The 15,574-nt window shown below is 46.2% G+C and overlaps 1 protein-coding gene across 3 annotated transcripts in view; it reads right to left on the bottom strand.

The window, feature by feature from the left end:
* Window positions 1–15,574, bottom strand: part of PDE8A (phosphodiesterase 8A) — a 172,617-nt gene that overhangs the window by 129,468 nt on the left and 27,575 nt on the right. The window contains exon 1 of one of the 3 annotated variants that reach the window (XM_050713070.1): window positions 14,690–14,761. The exons of the other annotated variants lie outside the window; for them this stretch is intronic. Within the exon in view, the coding sequence (XP_050569027.1) occupies window positions 14,690–14,725 (36 nt within the window). The 5' untranslated portion in view covers window positions 14,726–14,761. Of the gene's footprint in view, window positions 1–14,689; window positions 14,762–15,574 lie in introns of those variants that run through there. 3 annotated transcript variants of the gene reach the window in all.

Below are 15,574 nucleotides of genomic sequence, written 5' to 3'. Positions count from 1 at the left end.
CCGCCTCTCTGCACCGGGCGGCGGCGGCCCCGGCCCCGGCCCCGGCCCCGGCCCCCTCCCTCCCTCCCTCCCTCCCCTCCCCTCCCCACCGCCCCCCCGCCCCTCCCCTCCTCTCCCTCCCCCCCACCCCCCCGCCCGCGCGGCCCCGGCGCTTGACAGCGGCGGAGCCAATGACAGCCGCCGGCGGCGCTGACCTCCGGCCCGCGCTGGCGTCAATGCAAATCAGCCGCCCCGCGCCAATGGCGGCCCGCGCCGCCCGCGAGAGCCGGCTTCAAACAGCCGCGTGCGCGCTCACGGCGCCCGCTGAGGGCTCCGCGCGCGGCCCCCACACCCCCCCCCGAGGGCTCGGTGCCCTGAGGGGAGAGGGGAGCCGGCGAAAGGCCGAGCCCGCCTGCCCGCGTAGCTGTGGCCGCGCCGATTTACTCGAAAGTGGTTTTGAGGCTAAAGGTGCTGCGGGTCGAGGCAGACCCCAGGACTTGGACATCGGACTGCAGAACGACTTGGTCAGCAGCACGCACAGAAATCAAGCTGCTTCTGTTTGCGAGACCAGGTGCTCCTCGCGTTAGGAGGACAACACACGAGACAGGCCCCAGCTGTAACGCGTGTCAACAGAGAAGTGGAGTGCTTGAGGCGCTGCCAAGGCCATGCCCAGCACAGAGCTAGGTGCACCGCTGACACTTCCCGAAGTACGGACCCAAGCGCAGCTCAGGCTCGGTGGCAGCCTCCGACACAAGCATACAGCCCCCTGTTCTCATCCCACACGTGCCCTCGATCCTGGTTGTGGCACCCAGGCTCACTCTCCGTGACTCGCAGAGGTACCTCAACGCACCACCCGCTGTCACCTGGCGAGCAACAGCAGTTTGGGGAGGGCCAGATCAAACTTTAGCTTTAGGAGCACAGAATATCAGAGAAGTGACTTCTGTCAATAAGCTCCTATGCCTAAGGAGAAAAAATGAGGTGTTACAGGGAAAACTGTTCAAGTTCCTACAAATGCGCATCACGATGGGTTTTGTGCCCCCGTCAGTCGCAGCGTTTCAGAAGCAGCTGATTCACAGCACCCTTGTGTGCGTTCGGAACAGCCAGCCTCCGAGCATTACCTTAGCTACATGGGAAATGCCATCAGGTCGTGATTAAAAGGAAGATATGCAGATAAGCGATGACTGTGTCAGCAAAAGTAGCAAAAAGCAGCTCTCCGTTCATATAGGTCACAGCGTCGCCTGGTGCAGATGGCAGCACTCTATAAGGCCAGGAGATGCAAAGCCAACAGGCAGTGCTTTTGAGAAATGTGGTTTTTCAGGATAACCACAGTACTTGCACTGTCAAAATGCTTTTATTTACTTCTAGTAATTGCTAGGGTTAAAGGCTGGAAAATGAAGTCTTTCCGTCCCTGGTCTCCCTGCTACTGTGCAGCTTCAAACATAAGCAGTCACATAAACTTCATCCACCCCATTAATTTAGCTGCTCCATATCGCCTGTCAGAACTAGCAAATTACTCCGGCTTCCTGTGCTCTCATCACTTCGGATGCCCACTTAAGATAAGCACTTAATAATAAATGAAGGAAAAGGCTTAACAGACCTGCTTTAAACAGTGGGCATTGGTTGGAGAGGAATCTTGTCTTCATTCTTTATGTTAAACTTCTAATTTTCTAAATCCCACTGATAAGAATGCACTTAAGTGCAGTGTCAGAAGAGAATGCTGAAATTCCTACTCGTGCCATTAATCACAAGTGTGGGCTCTCTTCTTCAGCCTTAATGGATCTGTCAGCAAAACTACTACTGCACTTAATTTCTGGTGGCACTGGGGGAGTCAGAGACAGCAAAACTTCATTTTCAGAGCTCCACATTCAGTTTGCAGTGCTGACACCTAGAGTTAAGCCTTCTACTTGTAAAATAAATAGGTTTGATTTGCAGCTACATGGAGATGAAATCTACATTTCATGGTGTCATTTCAAAAACATGAATGTTAAAAACATCTCTGCTTTCCATTTCAGAGGCAAATTCACATTCAACCAATATTTTATCAAAATGACAGACAAACAAGTACTGGGGGGGGAAATGCTTTGTTCAACATCACATAATAGCAGCAAGACAAAACAGTGTACGTGCAGACGTGATGCATGTGACCTCTTTGCCCTTTTTCAAAAGTTTTTCCACTCTAAGCCTATGAGACTATTTCTGAGTATTTCAATCTAGAGCCTACTTGAAACAACAAAAATTAAAGCTCCATTTGCAAGTTTTTCAAATGAGAATTCACGCTGCCTTGAATTGGAGGGTGAGCTGAGCACAAAATGCATGAACAATTCCTCAACAGTCATTAAGCCATTGAGAAATCACCAGAATTGTTGCTACACTGATGAAACTCCAACTAAAGATGTAAAAAATCTATTTGAGCAAGACACTGGCACAGTCATTGGCTTGTTTCTCTTAAATTTGAAAACATTACTGCCTTTTTTTTAATTGCCAGTAGGAAAATACTGTTGAAAGTCTAGGTTCACCTGTAGCCTAGAATCAGGGAGAAAAGGTGAAGATATCAAAATCATTGCCATTGGCAGTCATTTTTCACTATGCTACATGAGTTGTGTTTGCAGATAAAGGGGCTTGTTCAAGCTTATTTGCTGAAGTGCAGCTCAGGAAATGGTGGGCTCTATTATTCAAAAAAATGAAATAGTGCAAAAGAGCAGAGGAAGAATAGGAGCGTAGACACTGGCAAATTAGGGCTGTGGGGGAAGTGCAAGGTCAGTGCAGAGTCAGTAAGTGAGAGGTCAGAAGAGAGCTAGCTCGAGGAGACAGCTGGGGAATGAGAAAGGTTATTTATGGAGAATAAGGTTGAATTTCATTCAGGATTACAGAATAAGAACGAAGGCTAGGAAAGAACTTGCAATGATTGTTATCAGCTTGGTCTGCAGACAAGTGGGAGCTGTAGAAGATCAAAGCACTTGGAGAACAAATACATTAACTTAAAATTCAAAAGGAATCAAAAATTACAGTATTCGGCCACTTCCCCATCCATCTCCAAGACAAATTAAATTGGATACTTCATTTCTTGACAAAGAACTGAACTATATGTTGACTCCCGGACCTGGGTGGGATGCTGCACCCTGTCTGCCCCCTAACTCCCACAAACAAACTCCTCTCCCTTGGTGTGCTAGCAGCAGGCATCCATTGCACATTGTCCTTGACCGCTTCCTGCCGCACATTGCGAGAGTTTGTGCGTGAGTACTGGGACAATTTGCTCCTGCCCAGTTACACAAAAATGAAGGCCTAGAGAGAAAGTGTGGTGCCAAAATCCAATTCTGATAATAATTCAGAGCCCAAGACACTGACAGGCAGAATTATGCAGAAGAAATGATGGACTAGCACCTGCATGAACAACAAATACCAGCATGCTTTGGGAAAAAAAAAAAAAAAAAAAAAGAAAAAACATTTGTTCAGTGGTAGAAAAAGCCTGCCTGCCGTCCTGTGAGCAGACGAGCAATCTTGATACAAGATTACTCTATGTTGGTTTAATTGCTTCTCCCCCCAAGTCAGCTATATGTTCCAACTGTGTCTTCTGGCCTTCTGAAGATTAGGCAATCCTGCTCGTCTCTAGGCCAGCAAAGGAGGCAGTGGGGAGGAGGAGAGGGAGGAGGTGGAATTGTGGAAAATGTGCCAGGACACAAACAGCTGAATGGGCTCTACACGGTTAACTACTGCGACATGCAAACTGTGAGAGAGCTCTTCTCTCCAACCCCAAGATACTTAAGAAAACAGGGACCACATTCTGCCTTAGTCACAGGTAGCATTATACCTTGCGAGCAAGGCAGGATATTTCTGCTTGCTTGTGTATAAGGGACAGGCATCCTGGAGCTAGGCACTTTCAGATGACAGAAGACAAATAAAATTTATCCTGCAATAGATCATCCTCAGATCCTAGGAAATACAGAAATACAATGGGTTTGTTTTCTTCATCATTTTCCTGGTGTCCAAATAAAAAAAAAAATACCACCCAACAACAAAAGCAATCAACACAAACCCTGCTCCGAAGGCCTTGCAGGCTGTCTGACTTGCAGTTGTTGCATAATGCAGATTGCAGAATACAGACAATTGTCTGTGCCACTTGGAAATCAAAGTCCTCAGGACAGTCTAAGTCAGCAACTTTTTCAACTCTAGCACCAAAGACATTTGAATCTAAAGCTCAGACACTTCATGTACGTGCAAATTTCATCTATTTTTTTTTTTAATTACAAAACTTCATCTGCTGTTTTACTGCTGTCAAAATGGCTTTCTATTGCAGCTGTAGCGTACACATCACACTCACCACTGCTCAGTGATCAGAAGGATAGATAGTATATCTGGGAGGAAAATGTACCCCCTTTCCCATTTCCTTTACCTCTCTGCTGTCCCCACATGTGGAGGTCTCTTTCCTCAAAATTTGTCTTCCTCTTCTTCCTTGTTTCTTGTCCTTTTTCCTACCTTTTCCTCAAATCCTTTTCTTTCCTTCCCTAAGTACCCTTTTTTTCCATCTGGTTTCTCTCACCATTTCTCCCCATCAGATCAAAATCCTTCACCCTGCCCCAAAGCAATTCTCATCCCTTTCATTTTCCCAAAGCTTAGTCAGGCCCCTTAAATCTCCCACAAAAGTTCCCCACTTTTTCTGCTTTCACAGTTGTCCATCTGTCCAACATTTCTCAAGTTTTCTCCTGCACCATGTCTTCTCTACTTTGTTGTTTGTAGGCTGTCCTGAAGTCACCCAAGAGCAGCACCTGCTTGTTTAGTAGATGCAGAGTGGAGGTGTCCAGATCTCTCTGCCCCCCAGCTTAAAAGACTGGCACAGGGCTTCCAATGCTGCTGGCTTAGAGCAGGCTTAGCTGTAGCCTGATTTCTGTGGAGCAAGACATATGCAGGGAAAAGGGTGAGAGCATGGTCTCTGAGTCTCCTCTGTCCCCAAAGGAAGCTTTGTGGATCCAGAGGCAGCTGAGACTGACACCCACAGCACTACTGATCTCTAGGCACTGCAGATACAGATCCTTAAAGTGATCCAGTCCAAGGATCTCACAGGTTTTCCTCTCCCTCACAGTCCTCTGCTCCCAAACGTTCACGTGCCCACCACCTAGGAAACTGCCACCTAAGCCCCATCCTTCCAGTCCCTTAGCCCAGACAACGCATCCCCCGCGGGATGCAGGAGGCAGCACCACAACACCCAGCTGCCACCGCAGCGCCAGCCCCGGAGCTCAGCGGGAAGGAGAGCAGCTCTATGAGCAGCCGCTGCCAAAGCAGCCTCCAGCAGCTCCCACTGCCTGGCCATGCCTCGAGTCAGCCAAAAATTTGTGGGGAAGGGAGGAACAAAGCACTGTCGTCCCCACCCACTCCCCTATAATTATCCCATGCTTCACAAGCAAGTTTATCTATCTGGAAGCACAGTGCCATACAGCCAGCTGTGACCATAGGGAATTAGCTGTTCCCCTCTTGCAGAATTTTCCCTTCCCTCTTCCCAAGTATTTTTAAGCTAACTCACATTCATTTAGTATGCATTCCTTTCAGGTTGTGATTTACTAAGCCACGGATGAGAACTGGTCTTTCTCCTAGAAAACCGCCCCTTGGTTCTTACATCCTGCAGGCCTTGCTGCCTGTTGTTGCTCTGCTTCCCAAGGCTATGGGACCCCCACCCCAAGCTAGCCAGCCTCTGGCCCAGCCCAGCGATGACCCCAGCCTCAGGACCCTTCCAACATGTAAATTGGGTCCTGATGCTGTAACACCCAAAACCACATTGTGGTCTGCCTGGATCCAACAAGAGAAAGTAAAAGACGATCAATAAAAGAAACAAGCAACCTGGCTCCTCCAGCAGGAGGTCAGTCTCATTTGGTCATCAAAGCCACAAGGACCAGTGCTTAGTGTGGGTAAGCCAACCTCAGCAGCTAACAAGATCAGTTCAGGCTCACGCAGGAAGGCTCATTCAAGAAAGGCTTTCAAATCCACAGACAGAAGTCCCTCTGACTCCCCACATCCCCTCTCCAGGGGAAACAAAGGGCCTGGGTCCCAGTACAGGAGTCCCCTCCTGCCCACTCCTCGTTAACCAGGAGCGTTAGCAGTTAGCAGCCTTCCTCGCTGTGCCAGCATCCTTTCCAGAGATGTGTGGGGTGAGAGTGGCATAGAGAAAAATGTGATACAGAGCTAGAAACATATCCCTGCAGTATGGCAGTGATAGGAGCTGAAAAACTCACTAAAATGACTGTTTAAGACAGGCTGTCCACCTGAAAAATAGATGGCTTCCATTGGTTGCTGAATTCATTATTTAAGGAGCACATCCATCATCCACAGTCATGTTAAGAAGTAATTTATTTTATATTCGCAGCAGCAAGAAATCCCATGTACTGGCAGTGACACGTTCCTAGATCACTCAGACATCTGAAAAAAGTCACCCTACAAACACATCTGAATGTAAGGCAGAGTACTGGACCTAATCAGAACACTTAACATCTGTTAACTGTGTTCTCAAGGACATTTCCTTTCTTTGGGCCAAACCAGTACCTTTAAAAACACTCAGCTATATTTGCCTGCGTACAACCCATCTCCCTGATGCTAGGTCTTTCTGTGGAACAAGGTGGCTGAACCCTCAATAAACTACAAGAAGTACACCCTACCAGACAGATGACTTGAGATGGCCGTGCAATTTATCTTTCTCTTCAGATGTACCCCTTTCTTCCAGGAACGTCTGACATCCCGTTCTTACACTGCAGTCAGGCTCTGTGAGTAATGTTTCATTCATGATTCGTATGATTTTTCCAACTGCATTCGTGTTTCTCTAGGCGCTCATCAGGGAAGTTACGCTCCCTGCCACTTGCCCACATGCAGCTCTGTGTGCAGACAGCTGTAAGGAGGAATGCACGAGAACCCGACCTCTGCAGTGCCATGGCACAGCGCTCGTAGATCATGAGCCTTGTAAACTCTGTTTTACAGCTGTCTGCACATGCAGCAGAGCAGCGGGAAGAGCAACACCACAAGAACTGCGAGAGGAGATGACAACTTGGGGGAAAGATAAGGAGAAACCACACTGAGGGCAGGTGGAAAAACCAGACAGTGCAAGTTTTCTGGGGATAGCTATTAATAAAGAGAGAGAGACTCTCTCAGGATGTTTGGGGGAGATAAATCTTCTGAGTTTTTGAAAAGGGGAAGGCAGCCCTTGCAGATTCACTCACCACAGCCCTAACAAACATAAATCTTATCCACATGGGCACCATCCTTCCCCACGCGCTCACCAGGGCTGGCTGTAGTGCCGCTATCACGGAAGGATCTGTCACATTAAGCAGAACAGCACTTGGCAGTTTGCGTGAGTTATGGTCGCAGCCAGCACAGCTGGGTGCTGCAGTGGTTGACAGGCTCTGTAACACAGTCACAATAGCAAACACTATAAAAAAATAAAAAAAATCACCCAAATGGTTTGAGAACAGAGCTGAAAAATAGTTTTAAAATGTGTCCTTTAACCTCATGAGAGAAGTGCAGATTGGGGGGAGCAATGAACCCGCTGCTGAGGGGGAAGGCTGATCTCATGATTTCTATTCGCCTTGGCAAGTCTCTCCCAGCTACGTACTTAACGTGTCCATGTGAACGGATTCCTCATGCTCAGTCCAGAAGCTTTTAATCTCCTTTCACTTGAAACAAGCTGCGGTACCATCCCTTTCTCTCCCCGATATGCCTTCAAGGCATGGTTCTCCACTTCCTATTCCTCTGCAGAAATAAGACCTCACACTTCGGCGGCCACAGACACCCAGGAGCAATGCCGCTCCTCCCTTTATCTCTCACCCGCTCCCAGTGCTCAACACACCTTTTCCCACAGCCCTAAGCTGGTTTACACTTCTGGTTTCAGGGAGTTTCAGAGGAAACTGGTGTACACACACCAGCTTTACAAAGAATTAAAATAACCAAACCAATTCACTACCACAACAGATATACCAATCCAGACAAAACGATGAAAGATTTGCCCGTCTCCATGCACTTTTGGAGTTGATTAGGCAGGTGTCAGAGTGATTTGACTTCTCTTCCGACCCCTGTGCATAAAGCTTCCAAGCTTCCATCCTGCTCAGGCAGTATAAGTACACATCTTCCTTTTGAAAGTCTTGGGCACAAAAAGAAACAGCCATTGGGGAAAGAAAAAAAAAAAAAGCACAGCTCTGAGGACTTCTGATCTAAAGCTACAACCCCATCAGAAAGAAACCACATTAGTGACTGCCCATTTCACAGACTGACATGGGAAAGGACATCTGGCCTTTTAAGACAGAAAGGTAAAGCGAAGGCATATCTAACACATAAGATGCTTACAATAATCTCACCACCAAAACATTTTACAAACACAGCCATGCTTGCTTTCAGCAGGAACAGCAAATCCCAGCAAGGTCTCTTTTCCACTTGGGGACAAATACACCTATACAAGAAAAATACTGCACAAGTTAGCAATCTAAATTCAGCTTATCTACAGAAGATGAGACAGACTTAGGGCCAAACCTCAGCAGTTTCTCTCCTTCTCAACCCCACTCAGGGGTGACTTCTGCAAAGCTCCAGGAGAAGGACATTAGGAAACACTTGCATTCTGCTGTAGGTTTCCCCAAAAAACAACATCATTGATTTTGCAGCAGATTAGCCCAAAGTCACACCTGCCACTGACCAAGGGGGATACCATTCACCTCTCCATCAAATGCCACGTGGAGAGGGAGAAGAGAGATGTAACAGATCTCTTAATACCTCTGTTAATTTAGTGTCTAGGCAGGAGCCCCATCCCTATTTCCCCCCCCCCCCCCCACCTTAAGCCAACAGCAGGAAGAGGACACAGGACCAAACCCCATTCCCAAGCAGTACTTCTCTTGATTTTTAAAACCACTTGCTCATTTACCAAAAACAGCTGGAGGCATCTCACAGTTGAAGCTGCACTTCCAGCTGGGAGGTATTTCACTGATTATGTAACAGATGATCAAAAAGAAAAACAAATTAAATTAGAAAAAGGAATATAACAAATTCCATCCCTCATAGCATTTGTTCAAGTTTTTATTAATATAAGCTAAATAACAGGAAAAAGCATACGGGGAACGTAGGTGTGTATGGTAAGTATAATATATCAGCTTCTTTCATGCAGATGCAGTTTTTACAAAACAAACCAGAGACATGCAAACTTCTGACTGGTAGTGCAAGTTGTTGCACGTTTAAGAATAGAAAAAAGGCACTAACCTATAGCCACAGTTAGAGATACGCATCGCTACACAAATTACCTGCAACATTAGACACTCAGATAAAAATCACCGACACACAGGTTTAGATAAGTGGGAGCAGATCCCTTGTTTGCATTCGCTTTGTAAAACACACCATTTATTATTTCTTTGCTGGCAGGCTGCTCCTTAAACTGTGGGAGAGAGAAAGGCAGGACCACCTGAAGGTGACTTTCTGGGGTACAAGGGACCCTGCTGGATGGGCAGCTATGCTGGGAGGTGGGAGTCTGTGTGTGCTCCCCGCGAGCAGCACAGCTTTGCTACAGCCCTTAATAACTTAGTGGTTCAAGCCTAGGTTGCAGGTTTTTAGTGCCGGTCAAACAGAAGGAAATGCTTTTTCACCATAAGGTTGTTTTCCAAGAAATCACAGACTTTCATACCTGCTGATTTCCTATCGCTGATGAAGTTAGGTTATAGCACACAGAATCCCTCTTAAAGGTCACCTTCGTGGTCACAGCATGGCACTTAGGCAAACAGATAAATTTAAATCAGATTTGCTTTTCTTTGGCTGTTTGGTGAAGCTCTGCATTTTCATTAGTTAGGAGAACTCCATTAGGTCAGCCACCTTCACTTTTGCCCACTGCTTTAGTTTCAGTCACTTTTACACTAGCACAATGCTGCAACACTCATCTTAACACAGCATTAGCCATATTTTTAAAAGCTTCCTGCTAGTCCTAAACATTTTGCTCATCAGAGGAAGAGATGGATGTGCTAAATGTTCCAGAATTGTTTAGGATAATCTGGTAGGAATACAGACCTGGAAATTACACTTCAGTGTCATTGCAGATTATGACTTAGTTTAACAATTTCTAAGCCACCAGGTTCCCTTTAGGTTTTACTGTTTAAGTGGGACGACGTTGTTACAGCTTCTGTTTTCAGCTCAAAGAAGCAGCTTTCCTTGAACTCCCCTTCCTCTCTGCCAAAAACCTTTTCTGCTTTATATTGAACTTTCTATGTATGCTGGTAATTTGTATTCAAACACTTGCTCACTGTCTTTTCCTTTTTTTTTTTTTTTTTTTTTTTAGAAATTTGTTTGGAGAACAAGCTTTGCCTCTAGCTCACAGCTGAGGTCTCTGAAATCTGCTCAGTCTTGAGAGGTATTTCCATTAGGGCTTTCACAATGTCAGAATACAGAAGAAAAATGGACTGAAAAGTTGAAAGTTGCTCTATGTAATTAAGAATGAATTAGTCCCCACCCCAACCCTTTTTCTTGTGCGGAAGCAGCTTGGGGTAGGGGCTGGAGCAGCAGGAGGGAGATGCTGCACTCCCAGCCCAGTCTCTACGGGTGACTGTGTGTGCACCGCATTTTTCTGCAGCTGATGCTTCCTCTCCTTGTTCCTATCAGTGCTTCAAACTCAGAAACTGGACATGGGGGGAAGCCGTGCACAGGTCTACGTGCAGGTGTGCAGGGAAGCTGGTGAGAAGGGGTGAGGCACCTGGATAGCCTGGGCTGGGAGCAGGTGCAGCAGCAAGACCCATTTGGTAGCAAGCAAAACAGCTCATATGGTCTCACAGCAACCCCTGAGCACTCCAAGCCACCCCAAAGCATGCTGAGTAACTCCTCATCCCATGTCTCTGATGTATTAGGGTATTTATCAACAGTGTTTTGTAAGCACTTTCCCACATGTACCTAAATACTGACCTATATGAGGAACACATAAACACTCAAACGATGAGGGTTGCTGGTTTTCTCCCTTTTCAGGATTTCTGGTTTTTAACTTCTTTCCCCTCCCGCCCCAACTTTTCTCACCACTTCACCACATGATGCTATTATATTATTTTTTATTATCTTGATATAGTAGCCTATTGGTAACACCGACACATTAGTAAGAACATTTTCCCATCTGAGGCAGCTGTTGGAGCGGCCCTACTTGGGGCAGAGGGATCCCACATCGATCCCATCGTGGTGTTTTGGTTATGTTGGCTCCTTGCATTCGTGCAGGGTTGTGCTGGCCACGCCTGGGCTCCCCCAGGCTGCCTGGAGACTCTGGGCACAAAGTTCGTCAACCTTCCTCTCCTTCCCAGCTGGGTTTTCTCAGTTTGCTATGCCTGCTCCTACGCAATGAACTTAACACACAAAGAACTGAAGCAGAGATGAAGATTGTAAAAAAATTACAAGAGGAAGAAAAAGCAAATTAATTAAAGACTGAGGCAGGAATAAAAATCCTCTATAGCACTGCAGATTTCAGACGAAACTGAAGACCCAGGCTAGCATCCTACCAGAGTATAAACTACATTTGCCATTTCTCATCAATTTAAAGCCACAGTGGTAATTTGTACAATGACAGTGTATTTACTAATGAAAGCAGTCTGAAAGGCATTTGGGGAAAAGGAACAATATCATCACACTGAATTCACACTGTGCAAACACTGATCTTTAAATGAGGTTGTCTGTGCCCCCTGCATTATAGAAATAAAGCTGAGGTAGCTTCCCTATTATACCCTTCCTAAATAAGGCAGGAATTACTCAGCTCATCCTCCACTTGAGCAGAACGTGAACTTCTGATGAAAAGTTTGCTTTTGTTGCTCTGCCAAGTGCTAGGCCCAGAACCTGGGAGGATTAACAACAGGAGCGGGCTGGGGACATGTGATTTAGCTAGCCTTGTTTGCAGTTCGGCTCCTTAGCAAGGTACAGCCTGACCTTAGGTGACTGTGGCTAAAAGGAACAATTATGGAGCTCAGCAGTGGAAAAAGAATAAAAAAAAAAAAAGTAAAACAAAAACAGACAGACAGGAGCCATATAACTAAAAGAATTTAAAGTGCTCAACTAAATTATGCACATTAGAATACCCTACATCCAGGCTTTATTAACCACTTCAGTGAAAACAGAACCTCAGAAGAGACGACGTAAACCTTGGATTTCTTCTAAAAGACTTACTATATTGCTTTCGATTCTCTCTTGAGCATCAGAAGACAAACTTTCATTCATTCACACGTCTATGGTTCTATCACAGGCTAACTGGAACACATCGTAAATATTGACTGATCTATGATTCTAATTCCTTACAGATGGGAAAATAAAAATTGAGGGACTTGCCCTAAGTCACAAGTGCTTGCCATAGCCTGAAAGTAAGGCTGTGAGCTGACTCCCTTTGCAACTGTAGTATCCGTCTTTTGTAATGTCAGTGGTTTCTGGACAATTGCATATTTAAAATAGTTAATATAGCCACCTAAAATTCTATATTTTTGAAGTATTTTTAACATAACCTACAATTACACAGCATAGCCTGGCATCTCTTAGAGTTTGCACACATTGGTCAAGACCAGCAAAAAATTGCTTGTTGTCCACCACAAGCTTGAACTGGCTAGTGATCACCTAAAAGGTTTTTAAACACCACAACTTTCTGATACTTATTTAAGATTGCACTTCTCTGAAGGTCAATATATCATGAAAAGACTAGTAATGGTCAATGAAGCAAGATGGCACTTAGTGTAGCAGATTTGCCCCTAGAAAGGAAAGTCTCCAGACTTTGTTACAAATGGGAATTACTGAAGAAAAAGGAGCTGGTGCACTGGGGAGACAAATGCAGTGGGCTTGCTCAGCATCTGACCTGTATAGGGGCAGTAACATGACACTTCAGGAGGCTCTGAAACCCACAGGGAACCTCTCCACGGCTGTCCAAGGAAATACTTCTCACCTCCTTCCAGCTCTGCTGGTTTTGAAAGCTTCTAAGTTCTTGTCTGAGCATGGATCTGTTGACGTTTTCTGCATTAGCAGATTCCTGTTCAAGAAGAACTTCAAGAGGACCCCTTCTAGCAAGGCGAGCAGCAGGCGCAAAAGTGTGCTGGCGTGCTCTCTCTGAGCCTGCTCATGGCTCTGTGCTGCCAAATAGCCTGGAGTGTTTGGGTGCTGGTACCCATGGTAGAAGGAGCTCTAGGATCAGAAGTAACTCCACTGAAGCCATCAAAGATGGTCTTGGTCCTCTCTGTGATGTCTTTCAAATGCTGTTTGTGGGCACATCAAAACACCAGAGGCATGTCTTTGGGATGTAGTCATCCAGACACAGGCATCTTGGGACGTTTATAAATGCCCAGTGCAAGCCACAGAACACAGGCCTGCCGCCTGCTGATCTGCGTTGGGGAAAATTGCTGGGGTTGAGGGAATTTATTGAGAGCCGTACTTCAAGGGCCCCCTGTGGCCAGGCAGATGGGCCGGATGCAGCTGGGCTGCTCCCTCCCCTTCTGGAGCACAGCAGGGCTGGCAAGGGTGAGCTTGGCTTTGGGACGTCCCGGCAGGGTTCTGCACAGCCCTGGACAGAGTGTCCAGGGGGACAAGCCGCAGCCCTTCCACACCCCTGCCGACCAGACAGGGAGCCAGTGGGTGGCATCCACAGCCGTGACACCTCCCAAGTCCTTCCCACTGAAAGCACCTAATTAGTCCTCTTTTAAAGTCTGTTTCTTGAGAGTTAAATTGCATGAATTTAAAATTGGGCTTAACTAGCCAGGGTGGCTGGACCCTGACAAAGAGCTGCCAGGCCTGCCCTGTGCAAACACCCAGGGTTTTAGGGGAACACGTTGGAACATGAAAATAGCTCCTTGCACTGGTCTGACAGGTTACTGACTGTAATTCTCAGCAAAGACAACAGATTCACATAACCACAAAATTTAACGCATTTCTAGGAAGATTTAGTGTTGCCCATAAAGACAAGACAGCGCTGTGCACCAGCAGGGGCAGGGACAGGATTTCAGCAGCGCACGGCTCCCTCCGCACACCAGCGGCTGCGCGGAGGTCAGCTCATCCTGCCGGCTGCCCACGCTCTGTCAGACAGGCGAGTGCTGTGACCTGAGCCAGCCCGCCAAGCACCGATGCCAAAGGAGATACAAGGCACAGGGCTTCCATATAAGGGGAGGAAGGAGTCAGGAAAGCTTAGATGAAAAAGAAGGAACAAAAAAAATTGTAGAGGTTCAGCTCGTATCAACACAGCCTGCACAGTGCCACCTTTGGCCTGTTATCCCATAGAACAAGAACAAAGCTAGATCCAAAAACACAGCTAAAAGGAAAGCATACTATCTGGACATACTATCTCCTCTGTAGAGCACTTATTATTAACTTTTGGAAACCACAATAATTTATCACTGAAGTAAAAGTACAGTGAAACCCTAAAGAGCATTCTCAAGAACCAGCAATACCCTGTGGCAGATAGATTCGCCATGGCGAAGTATTCAAGCTTCAGACAGTAGATGATCAGTGGCCAGACATATTATTGTTTGTTTTTAAATATAAGTTGTACCTTAAGCCGAAAGGAAAATCTTCTGAGATGACATCAGAATGCCCATCGGGAACCAGGCAGTGAAGGAATGGCCACAGACAGTGCAGTTTTAGGGAGTGCATTAGCGAGCTGGAGCAGGCAAGGTTATGGAACAGAACAGTCCACATGAGCTCAGGATATCTTTGCAGAAAGCACGAGCTCTCTTTCACTGGAAATAGTTTGATGCTTGTCTGAGCAGGGACTTACTTCAGAGCGCTGTCTCATTAGATCACCTCTGGGCATAACAGGTAGTTGTCACTTGCATGGAAATGAAACAGAAGTCAATGAACTAATTAATTCACTCGGAATTTAAAAATCCTTTCTTCTATTCACCCCTCTGCCCATGACTCCAAAATAAACTATGTAGAAAGGGGTCTGATTCCCCTGTGTCCCTGACTTCAGGTATATACACAGTGCTCCCTTTTCATACGGCTATCTTTGATGTGAAGCCACCGTGTGCTGCCTATGAACTCTCTAAATCCATTATAGGCACCCCTTGTATAATATGCACCTTGCTTTAGCACGCAAAACATTCGGTTCCCAAAAACATGATAGGATGGCTAGAGTAACCACTAACCAGACATGCTGGAATGCCTGAAAGTATCCAAGATTAGTCATTTGGCAGTGATCCTGAGGAAATGCAGTTTTACATATCCCACTCTGCACAGAAAGGTTTAGTGCTCGGGGCCCGCTGACAGGCCTGACCCCACTCCTTCCCCTGCAGAGCGCAGCACAGCTTAGATCAGTCGCAACTCCAGCAGCCAGAGATGGGATGCAATTGCCAAAAAAATCCGTATCATTCACTTTGTCAAATCTGTCTCCAGCATATTCTTTTCTTCACCAAAAGAAAAAGAAATCCAAAACAAAACCCTTTCCTATACTTGGCTGAGCGTGGTACTTATTTTTTTCCTGGATAATTTCAGCTTCTGTATTTGTCAACTGAAAGAAAAATACATGTGTCAGATGCACATTGATCAGAATTCCGGTGGGTGTTCATATCTTATACAAGAGATCAAAGGCTGGAGAAATTTCATTCTGATTTGAGGGCAACAGAACAAGGTTACCTAAGAGCAGCATGCGTGCTTGTCAGCC

The sequence above is a fragment of the Cygnus atratus genome, chromosome 11 (assembly GCF_013377495.2).
Source record: "Cygnus atratus isolate AKBS03 ecotype Queensland, Australia chromosome 11, CAtr_DNAZoo_HiC_assembly, whole genome shotgun sequence".
NCBI lineage: Eukaryota > Metazoa > Chordata > Aves > Anseriformes > Anatidae > Cygnus > Cygnus atratus.
The sequence above is the reverse complement of the archived record's forward strand: the minus strand, read 5'-3'. Positions and strand labels throughout refer to the sequence as shown.